The following is a 12324-nucleotide window of genomic DNA, read 5'->3' on the forward strand; positions in this document are numbered from 1 at the left end:
ATTACCTTTCCTCTAGGTTAACGTCTAGGGCTTCTAAAACTGCCTGAGAAGTTGTCTTTATTTTACACATCATAACAAAAGCCAAGGATTAAATTGCTCATTATCTTTGGTAATTTTAACCACCCAATAGTCTGGGCTATGCTTTACTATTTATTGGAGACTATTGACTCGTTAACAGTGCAGCCTTTGGACAAGTTACAAGTCCAAACACTCTTTACGTTCCCCAAAGCTGAGCAGTAATGTGAGTATAAGAAAAATGTCTGCCTGTCCCTGCTTTAGCAGCTCAATGGCCTCTGACCTGTGACTCTGTCGGGGTAACACTCTGCGTTCCCACGGATTTAAACATTATCTCTCAGAAACAGCTCCGTAAATTGCTTTGGCCTTCAATAGTATGCTAAGTGTTTAGCTTCCTAACATTTTGCTTTACATCTTTCCTGTTAGCAGTAATTTCATATTTTCAAATCTTAGGGGGCTCCCTATATTTCTTCTATTTCTTTCCCTCCTTCAAAGCCTCCCCACCAGCTGGTGCCCAAGTGTCCTTAGGGCAGCCTGCCAGGAGGTTAGTTATTTTCGGGGAGTACCAGAAATATTGAATCTAATGTCACTTTTTTGTGTGCCACCCAGAACCTTCAAGGACATCAGTGGTATAAAGCAGTAAATGTTCAAAAGGCAGTATTTCTTTACCTAAATAAATCAATCATAGCGAGGAGAGTGGCTTTAAAAAAAAAAAGGACAGTATTAAATAGCCTAATGATAACCAAAACAACAAAAACACTCAGCTGCTATCTTAATAACCTGATAATGTGCTTTCAAAGGGAGAAAAACCAGTTTAGCTCTAAATATACAAGAAAGCCATGGTCCCTGATACATAGTTAAGCAATAACCTCCAGCAGGGTAAACAGAAAGTAGGCTCTGAACCCAAAGCTCACAGGGCTAAAGACAGTTCAGAAAGAGGGTGGCTGTTTGATTACAAAACTGCAGAGAAGTTACCTACAAACAAGTACAATACGGTCTGCAGTATTGCTAGTAATAGGACAACTGTCATGAAAGGAAGAACTGCAGTAAGGACAGCACATTATGGCTGAGAAAGCCAAAGGAATCATCTGTGCACAAAAGGGAGAAGAGAGTTCCTTACCTGTCTGGAAAGTCACCTCCTCGGCGGCTTTTTTGGCCAGTGCTGCAGAGCTCTTGTTCATCCTATAAGCCTAGCACAGCAAGAGCACACGTCAGCATGTCCTCCTTCTCCATACAGTAAGTAAGACATTTATGACCACCTAACACCCAGTGTTCTTCAGTAAGGAAATGCAGAATCAATTCATTTGAGGTCTGCATGAAATCTTAGCTGAGAAGGCATATCGGCTGTCCCGGCGGTGAAAGGCAAGGGTCCTCGGGAACTACTTTTAGGTTCTTCCACAAAGCAAGAGCTGGCTGGTAAAAAGGGCAATCTCTAGACATCTGGCATGTCTGACAATAATTGGATTTAGTCAAATGTTCTGAGAATTAGAAAGTATAGTTATGGAAAAAGCCTAGGCTTTAGAGGCAGGTGAGCAGGCTCCAGAACTAGCTCTGTCCCTGCCTAACTGAAACCTTGGCCAGTCCCTCTAGCAACTGCTCCAGCCTCAATTTCCTCGCCTGCACAATGGTCAGAATCAGTGGTTTTTATTTTTTTTTTATAGAATATTAACCTCCTGAGAATCTGACAAAGGGCCATGGACCCTCTCAGTGGGAAATAAAAACAAGTATGCACATGTGTACAACTTAAAGGGGTTCATGGACCTCCTGAAGCCCTTCCACAGATCAGGTAAGGAGGTCCTGGAATAGGTGATCTTCATGATTCCTTCTAAGATCCCGTGACCCAGTATTTAAGAAACCAGAATATCCTAAAACCAGGTTTGGCAAACTACAGCCCAAATCCTGTTTTTGTAAATAAAGTTTTATTGGAACACAACCATGCCCACTCAATTACATATTGGCTATGGTTGCTTTTACATTACAATGACAGGTGAGCGGTTATGGTAAATAGTTACTATCTGTTCCTTCACAAAAAAGTTTGTCAACTCCTGTGCTAATATAATATAAAAGTAACTAGAACACACTTTTACTTTCCCTTGGCAGCCCAAAGGCTCTTGGTCTCATGAAGTCCAATATCATGAGAGAAATCCAGTGTCAGGGCACTTGGGACTACCTGCATGGGAACAGAGGCAAGTGTCTGGAAGAGCAGCACACTGAAATGGGGACATCAGGCTCTATCGTGTATTTCCATCATTCACATCTTAACAAAATTTTAATACGGAAGCATAGTGTTGTTTCTATAAAAGGGAACCAAACCTGCCACCACATACTTTATAAGGCCTCACAGAACTGTTGCACAGTCAATGATTATGCCTTTATCAAAAACCACTGCATAATAAGCACCATTTTTATTTGATTATTCCTTGCCCATAAAAGAAGCCAGTTGGAAAACGAATGGCTAGGCATTGGTTTGACTATGCGGCTCCAGGAGGTTTTCTCACTGGCAACTACCAAACGCAGCAAACGCTCATCAGCACCTTCCTCCCCTGCCGTAGGAAAAATGGTTTTCTTACCAAGTCTTCAAGGCCATAGTCAGCTTGGGCAACACTAGTGCTGCTGAAAGTATTTGTTTCAATGATGTCTGCCCCAGCCAGCAAATACTCCTGCAATAAGAGATAATGTCAACGCTCATGACTTTTAGAGTCCCTGTGCCCCAACGAGACACTTTTTCATCATCACCACCAAACATCTTTTGATCACTTACTAAGTTTAAAAGATAGCACTAGAGGCTAGAGATACAAATACCAAAAAACTACACCAGTGGCTGTCAAGTCAGTTCTGACTCGTGATGACACCAGGTTTTTCAGAGTAGAACTGTGTTCCAGTCTGTGACCTTTAGGAAGTATAACGCCAGGACTTTCTTCCAAGGTGCCTCTGAGTGGATTTGAACCGCCAACCTTTCAGTTAGCAGCGGAGCGCTTAACAATTTGCCCCACACAAGGACTCCAAAGAGCTGCAAAAAGGTAAAAGAGTTCCACGGAAAGGGATATGGTGTAAATAAATAAGCACAAAACTTGAACTCCAGCTAAGTTCACACACTATCTCTAGGGTTGTGTGATTATAGGCAAATTCCTTAATCTTCAAGTCTCTATTTCCTCATTTGAAAGAACTGAAATCCTACTCCACAGGGTGGCTGTATGATGATACAAGGTAACATATCAAGAGTCTGGCAAGTGATTGGCACTCATCAAAAGTTAGTTCTCTTCCCTTCCCTTCTCCTTGCTTCAACACAATCTGATCCCCACTAGAACTGCACTACCTCTGAGATCTCAAATTCTGAATTGCCCTTTCTTACCACACTTTTTTCAGTCCACACCTCCTAGTCCCTCAGAACTAGTTCTTGATGGAACTTGAGGACCTTGGTGCCCTCCTAATCTCCCAGTTTTGAAACCTGTCTTCCTGGTTTTACTCTTTGGATACCAACTTAAACTTCAATCTGACTAGCATCCTGAAATCTCTCAACCCCTTTGATTTTACAATACTGAGTAAATTCAACCCCTCCTAACCTGTTGAACATGGTAAGAACTGGCAAACAAAAACCAAGATTTACACATTGATAATAATGGTAAGTCACAAACATCCTAAATATCCACCAACAGGGAAATAGCTCAATAAACCATGGTGGTTGTGGTGCATGCCATCAAATCAGTTTTCGATTAATAGCAACCCCATGTTACAGAGGAGAACTGCACCATAGGGTTTTCTAGGTTTTAATCTTTATGGAAGCAGATCGCCAAGTCTTTCTCCCACAAAGCCGCGGGGGGGATTCGAACTGCCAACCTTTCAATTACCAGCCAAGCACTTAATCACTGTGCCACCAAGCCTTCTTTAAATCAACTACAATATACCCATTTTATACTACACACTGTATAGCAAATAAAAAACATGACATATCTAAAACAAAAAAACCAAACCCATTGCTGTGGAGCCCATTGCAACTCATAGCGACCCTACAGGACAGAGCAGAACTGCCCCACAGGGTTTCCAAGGCTGTAATCTTTTTGCAAGTAGACTGCCATATTGTTCTCCCTTGGAGCAGCTAGTGGGTTTGAACCGCTGACCTTTTGGTTAGCAGCCAAGTGCTTAACCACTGCACCACCAGGACCCCTTGGATTCATATCTATTGACACAGAAGGATCTCCAAGAGTATTACTGAGAAGAAAAGCAAAATAGAATGATATGTAAAGCATGACACCATTAAGTTTAAAGACTACACACATACAAACAGTACTATATATTTTCTATTATATACATATATGAATATACATGGAGCCCTGGTGGCGCAGTGGTTAAGAGACTGGCTGATAACCAAAAGGTTAGCAGTTCCAATCCAACAGCCACTCCTTGGAAACCCTATAGGGCAGTTCTACTATGTCCTATAGGGTCACTGTGAGTCAGCACACAACAAAGAACTTTGGGGAGGGAAATATCCAACTCCAGGCCATCTAGCATTCCTGTCTCACTGAAGGGGGTGGGGGAAGCTGAGAAGCACTTGTTAAGGTCACAGGTCACAGCCTAGGGACACCGACTCACTAAAATACTGAAGGAAACTTAGTCACAAGATTAGAGAACACTCCCCTCCATAACTTACCACCACATAAACAGGACTCCTGTATACAATAGCAAAATCACAGCTGAAGAACTGCAGCTTATAGATAGTAAATGATAGAAATGTTATGAGGGACAAAAGGGAGATTGGGATTAATCTGTTATAAGGTACCTGCTCTACCCATGAACTGGTACAGTGTTATTTGAAAGTGGACTTAGTTGTAAATGTATCTTGCAAATTCTAGGGTAACCACTAAAAATACTTTTAAAAGAAGCATAATTGACAAGCTAAGAAAGGAAAGGAAATGCTCAATAAAAACAAGAGAAAGCAGAAAAAGAATGGAAGACATAAAAGAAACAGGTAACAAGGGCAATAAGTAGAAAATAGTTATAAATATGGTAGATATTAATACAACTACCACATTTTTATGAAAATAATACTGGCCTTCTACATCTGTTTGCCAGCCACGCCCTTCCCCCTCCCCCCCACCAAGTGAGGCACACTATGCTAATTTTTTTAAAGCAACACACAGAGAAGAGTTGGCATAGCAGCACTTGTGAGAATGCCTCAGGGCCCCTGCTTACCCCCAACCCTGTGCAAACAAATATAGGAGGTGTGCATTATTTACATAAAAAAACAATATATCAAGAATCACTTTAAATGTGAAGAAAGAGACTATCACAGTAGATAAGAAAAACAAGATCCAAGTACATGTTGTTTACAAGAAAGCCACTTTGTATATATGCACACAGATAGATGGGACGGAGAAAGGCATACTAAGCTAAAATTAATCAACAGGAAACTGGAGTTACTGTATTAACTTTAGACCGAGTACACTTCAAAGCAAAAAAAATTACCAGGGATAAAAAGGGTCATTACAACATGATAAAAGGGTGAATTCTCCAAGAAGCCATAATTCTGAATGTGTATATGTATATATGATGATCTAACAACAAATTATCAAAATTGATATAACTGAAAGAGAAACAGTCAAATTCACTATTACTGTTAGAGGCTTCGACAACCTTGTCATGGATTGAATTGTGTCCCCCCAAAACATCTGTCAACTTGGCTAGGTCGTGATTCCCAGTATTGTATGACTGTCTACCATTTTGTCACCTGACGTGATTTCCCTATGAGTTGTAATTCCTATCACTATGATGTAATGCGATAGATTACTGGCACTTATACTGGCCAAATCTAAAAGATTAGATAATGTCTTAAGCCAATCTCTTTTGAGTTATAAAAGAGAGAAGGGAGTAGAGACATGGCGACCTCATATCACCAAGAAAGCAGTGCTGGGAGCACAGCGAGTCCTTTGGACCTGACGTTCCTTCACTGAGATGCTCCCAAACCAAGGGAAGTCTGGTGACAAGGACCTTCCTCCAGAGCCCAGAGAGAGGAAGCCTTCCCCTGGAGCCACCACCGTGAATTCAGACTTCTAGCTTAATGGGCTGTAGAGAGAATAAACTTCTCTTTGTTAAAGCCATCCACTTGTGGTATTTATGTTACTGCAGCACTAGATGATCAAGACAGCCCCTTTATTAGTAATTGACAGATCCAGGAGGCAGAAAATCAGCACGGACATAGTTGAACTGAATAACATCATCAATCAGCTGGGTCTAATGGACATTTATAGAATATTTCACCCAACAAAAGCAGAATATACATTCTTCTCAAGCTGAATGGAACATTCACCAAGATATACTGTGTCCTGGACCATAAACACACCTTAACAAATTGAAAAGAATAGAAATCATGGAAAGAGTGGTCTCAGACCACAATGGAATTGAACTAAAAAGCAACAACAGAAAATTCCAAAATATTTGGAAATTAAACCACACACTTATAATAATACATGGATCAAAGAAATTAAAAATAGTTTTAACTAAATGAAAATACAACTTTTCAAAATCTGTAGGACATAGTGAAAGCAGTGCTTATAGGAAAATTTATAACATTGAATGCATATATTGGAAAAGAAGAAAAATCTTAAAATCCATAATCTAGGCTTTCACCTTAGAAAATTCAAAAAAGAAAATTAAATCCAAAGAAACCAGAAGAAATAATAAAAATTAGAGCAGATATCAATGACATTGAAAATAGAAAATCAATAGAGAATAATCAATGAAACCAAAAGTTAGTTCTTTGAAAACATCAATAAAATTGATAAACTTCTAGCCAGACCAGCCAAAATAATAAGAGAGAAGACACAAATTACTAACACCAGAAATGAAAGAGAGGCCCTCACTCATGATCTTATGGACATTAAAAAGATCATAAAGGAATATTATGAACAACTTGATAACTTAGAAGAGCCAACTCCACAAAAGACAAAATCTACTAAAATTCACACAAGGAGAAACAGATGAACTGAATAGGACTCTACTTAAGAAAATGAATCAATAATTAATAATATTCCAAAACAGAAAGCACCAGGCCCAGATGGCTTCACTGGTGAATTCTAACAAACATTTAAGGAAAAAATGCTATCAATTCTCTACAATCTTTTCCAGAAAATGGAAGCAGAGGGAATAGTTCCTGCTCATCCTGTGAGGCCAGCATTACCTTGTTTATCAAAATCAAAGGCATTGCAAGAAAGGGAAACTACAGACCAATATCTCTCATGAACATAGGTGCAAAAATCTTCAACAATAGCAAATCAAATCCAATAATGTATAAAAAGAATTATACATCATAACCAAGTGGGATTTTTATTCCAGGTATGCAACGCTAGCTCAACACCTGAAAATCTATTAAAGTAATCCATCACATCGACAGGCTAAAAAAGAAAAATCATATAATCAAATGAATTAATGCAGAAAAAGTCTTTGACAAAATTCAACACCCATTCATGATCAAAAATCTCAGCAAAATAGGAAAAGAGGGAAACTTTCTCAAGAATAAAGAATATCTACAAAAAACCTACAGTTAACATCATATTTAATGGTGAGAACCTAAATGTTTTCTCCCTAAGATCAGGAACAAGGCAAGAATGTCCCTCCCCTCTCACCACTCCTATTCAGCATTATACTGGAAGCCATAGATAATGCAATAAGACAAAGAGAGAAAATAAAAGGTGTACATATTGCAAGGGCAGAAATACAACTGTCTTTGTTCGAAGATGACATGATTATCTACGTAGAAAATTCCAAAGAATCAACAACAAAAAACGAAAAATTTCCTAGAACTAATAAACAAATATAACAAGGTTGCAAGATACAAAGACAATATACAAAAGTCAATTGCTTTTCTACATACCAGAAATGAACAACTGCATTTTGAAATTAAAAGAATACCAGACTCATATTAGCAAAAAAAAGAGAAAGAAAAAAAGATGAAATATTTAGGTATAAATCTAACAAAATATGTAAAGATCTATATGAGGAAAACTACAAAACTCTGATAAAAGAAATCAAAGAAGGTCTAAGATAAAAAGAATAAAAAATAAAAAATGTTGGTGAGGATATGGGAAAATTGGAACCCTTACCCGTTGCTGGTGGGACTGCAAAATGGTACACTGTTATGGAAAGCAGAGTGGGGGTTCCTCAAAAAAAGAAAAATACAGCTGCCAGAACTACCATATAACCCACCAATTCCACTCCTACGTATTTACCCAAAAGACTTGAAAGCAGAGACTCAAACAGAAACTTGTAAAGCAATGTTCATCGCAACACTATTTACAACAGTCAAAAGGTGGAAACAACCAAAATGTCCAACACCGTGTGAAGGGGTAAACAAAATGTGGTATATACATGGAAACTCTGGTGGTGTAGTGGTTAAGTGCTATGGCTAACCAAAAAGTCAGCAGTTTGAATCTACAAGGCACTCCCTGGAAACTCTACGGGGCAGTTCTACTCTGTCCCATAAGGTCGCTATGAGTTGGAATTGACTCAAGGCAACGGATTTGGTTTCTTGGTTTGGTACATACATACAATGGAATACTACTCAGCCAGTAGGAGAAATAAAGTCTTGACACTACAATATGGCTGGAGCTTGAAGATATTATGCTGAATGAAATAAGTCAATGATAAATGGATAAATATTGCATGACCTCACTTACATAAAAAGAAAAAAACAGGCAAATGTATAGACACCAAAGTTTCTTAGTGGTTACCAGGGGTAGAAGGAAGTGGAACAGAGAGGTAGAGGTGGGTATTGCTTATGAAATAGTTTCAGTTTACCATGACAGAAAAATCACATTGATTAAGGGTAGGGTTGCACAACCAATTAACATAATTGCTGCCAATAAGTTGTACACTTTTAAAAAGTTGAATTGGCAAAAGCTGTGTGATACATTAACAATGACAAAAAAAAAAGAGTGGCTGCTGAGGCTTCTTACGTACAACCAAACACCTCATGGGATTTGGTTCCTTGGTTTGGAAGTTGTAGGTCTTGGTTTCATGGGATAGTTAACTGGCCTAATAATGTATTCAGTGCTTCTGTTCTACCTCCTAGTTTGTTGCATAGTACCTGGGGTCTTAAAAGCTTGCAAGTGGCCATTCAAGGTATAACAGGTGGTCTCTTCACTTGGAGGAACAGAGGAAGAAGAAGAGTCAGGAACAAGAGCAGGAAATGGAATATGTGGCTAATTGCTTCCATGAACAACTGCCTCCTTTGCTACGAGACCAGAAGAATTGGATGATGCCCAGCTACCATTACTGAACATTTGGATCAAAGATTCTATAGAAGAATCCTGAACAAAAAAGGGGAAATGCCAACAAAATTCAAATTCTCATGGAATCCAGACTTTCTGGAGCCAGAGAGAGTAGATGAAACCCTAAAACTACTGCCCCGAGATAATCTTTAAACTTTAAACCAAAAATATCACCTGAAGTCTTCTTAAAACCAAAAAATAATTTAGCTTAACTAGTAAAGAACGTCCACTTCAATATTGTGCTCTTTTAAGAACTATCTATATGGGACCAAACTGACAACAGCAGCTCGAAAGATTAGACAGTAAACTTAGGGAGCAGCGAGTTCACATTAATGAGGAAGGAACAACTTAGAAAAGGAGGGTGAAAAAGCTTGCACAACTCAAAGAATGTAATCAATGTCACTGAACTGTACATGTAGAAATTGTTGAATTGATGTATGTTCTGCTGTGTATATTCTCAAACACACAAAAAAAATTATATTTAAAAAAAGGAGATCTAAATAAACTGAGAGATATATCCCATGTTAATGGATTAAGAAGGCTCAATATTGTTAAGATGTCACTTCTTCCCAAATTGATCTACAGACTGAAAGCAATACCAATCAAAATCCCAGCAAGTTATTTTATGGATATTGACAAACTGTTTCTAAAGTTTATAGGGAAAAGCAAAAGACCCAGAATAGCGAACACAATACCGAAGAACAAAGTCAGAGTACTAACACTATCCTACTTCAAGATTTGCCGTAAAGTTACAGTAATCAGACAGTGCAGTACAGGGGAAAGAATAGACAAATCCTTCAACAGAACAGAATGCAGAGCCCAAAATTAGACCCATACAAATATAATCAACTGATCTTTGACAAAGCAGCACAGGCAATTCAATAGAAAAAGGATAGTCTTTTCATGGTGCCGGAATAACTAGACACTAATTTAGACACTGACCTTACACCTTTCACAAAAATTAACTCAAAATGGATCATAGGCCTAAATGTAAAACACAAAACTATAAATCTTCCAGAAGGTAACACAGGAGAAAATTTAGGTGACCTTGAGTTTGGTAATAAGTTTTCAGATAGAACAGTAAAAGCACAATCCGTGAGAAAAAAATGGCAAATTGGACTTCATTAAAATTAAAAACTTCTGCTCTGTAAAAGACACTGTTAGAAAATCAAAAGACAAGCCACAGGCTGGAGAAAATATTTGCACAACACATAGCTGATACAGGACTTGTATCCATTATATACAAAGAACTCATAAAACTCAGTGAAATAAGAAAACAAACAACCCAATTACAAAATAGGCAAAAGAAAGCACACAGATGACAACTAGGCATATGAAAAGATGTTCAGCATCACATGTCTCAGAGAATTGCAAATTAAAACAACGAGATGCCACTATACATCTATTAACCCAAAAAACAAAAAACAAAAAAAACACCCAGTTGCCATCAAGTCAATTCTGACTCAAAACAGAACTGCTCGATAGGATTTTCAAGGCTGGGACCTTTCAGTAGCAGGTCTCCAGGCCTTTCTTCCAAGGCACCTCTGGGTGAGCTCAAAGCACCAACTTTTTGGTTGGTAGCCCAGCACTTAACCATTTGTGCCATCCAGGGATTTCACACACCTACTGGAATGGCTAAAAACCAAAACACTGACAACATCAAATGCTGGATGTGGAGCCACAGGAACTCTCATTCATCGCTGGTGGGAATGCAAAATGGTACAGCCACTTTGGAAGACAGTCTGGCAGTTTCTTACAAAGCTGAAAATAAGCTTACCATATGATCCAGCAATCACTTATACCCACATAAAAACCTGCACATGAATGTTTATAGCAGCTTCATTCATAATTGCCTGAAATTGGAAGCAGCCAAGATACCCTTAAATAAGTGAGTAGATAAAAAAACTGTTTTACATCCATACAATGGAATATTATTCAATGATGAAAAAATTAACTATCATCTCAAAACATATTATCCAGCCACAGTAATCAAAACAGCCTAGTATTGGTTCAATGACAGACATGTAGAACAATAGAAAAGAATTGACAACTCAGAAATATATTCATCCCTACGTAGGCAGCCTGTTCTCGACAAGGGGTCAAAGCCCATTCAATGGGGAAGAAACAGCCTCTTTAACAAATGGTGCTCACAAAACTGGATATCCATTTGCAGAAAAATGAAACAGCATCCATACCTAACATCATACACAAAAGCTAACTCAAAATGGATGAAAGAGTTGGAAGTTAAGGCCAAAACTATAAAACTCCTGGAAGATAATGTAGGAACAAAACTATGGGACCTAATTTTTTTCAGTATAGATTACCAACACAACTACAAATACGCAAGCCACAGAAGACAAATTAGGTAAGTGGGACCTCCCGAAAATTACTTATGCTCATCAAAAGACTATCAAAGGAGTAAAAAGAGGACCTACAGAGTACGAAAAAATCTTTGGGAACGATCTATCTTAATAAGGGTCTAACCTCTAAAATATATAGAAAACTTTAACAACTCAACAACAAGAAGACAATCCAATTAAAAAATGGCCAAAGAACGTGAACAGATCCTTCACCAAAGAGGACATTCAAGCAGCCAACAAACACATGAAAAGATGCTGGTGATCATTAGCCATTAAAGAGATACAAATCAGAACTACAATAAGGATACCATCTCATCCTGGCTAAAATGGCACTGATCAAAAAAACGGAAAACAACAAATGCTAGCAAAGTTCCCTTATCTACTGCTGGTAGGGTTGTAAAATGGTACATCCACTATGGAAAACAGTATGGCACTTCCTTAAAAAGCTAGAAATAGAAATACCTTATGATCCAGCAATCCCATTTCTAGGTATACACCCCTAAATAACTAACAGCAGTGACACAGATAGACATACGCATACCCAGGTTCACTGAAGCATTATTCACAATAGCAAAAAGAAACAACCTAAGTGCCCGTCAACGGATGAATGGATAAACAAAATGTGGCACATACATACAATGGAATACTACGCAGCTATAAAGAATAATTATAAGACACACAATGGA

The 12324-nt window shown here is 38.4% G+C and overlaps 1 protein-coding gene across 8 annotated transcripts in view; it reads right to left on the reverse strand.

Annotated features, from left to right (window-relative positions):
- MTR (5-methyltetrahydrofolate-homocysteine methyltransferase) overlaps positions 1-12324 on the reverse strand; it is a 141141-nt gene that overhangs the window by 109578 nt on the left and 19239 nt on the right. For 7 of the 8 annotated variants that reach the window (XR_007515227.1, XR_007515228.1, XM_049867946.1 and 4 more), the window contains exons 4-5: positions 2586-2675; positions 1136-1205 (exon numbers count right to left, since the gene is read on the reverse strand). Coding sequence is in view for 6 of the 8 variants with exons in the window: in XM_049867946.1 (XP_049723903.1) it covers positions 1136-1205; positions 2586-2675 (160 nt within the window). In the remaining 2 variants the exon portion in view is untranslated. Of the gene's footprint in view, positions 1-1135; positions 1206-2585; positions 2676-4133; positions 5080-12324 lie in introns of those variants that run through there. The other variant, XM_049867947.1, reaches the window with a different exon arrangement.

The sequence above is a fragment of the Elephas maximus genome, chromosome 24 (genome assembly GCF_024166365.1).
Source record: "Elephas maximus indicus isolate mEleMax1 chromosome 24, mEleMax1 primary haplotype, whole genome shotgun sequence".
NCBI classification, from domain to species: Eukaryota; Metazoa; Chordata; class Mammalia; order Proboscidea; family Elephantidae; genus Elephas; species Elephas maximus.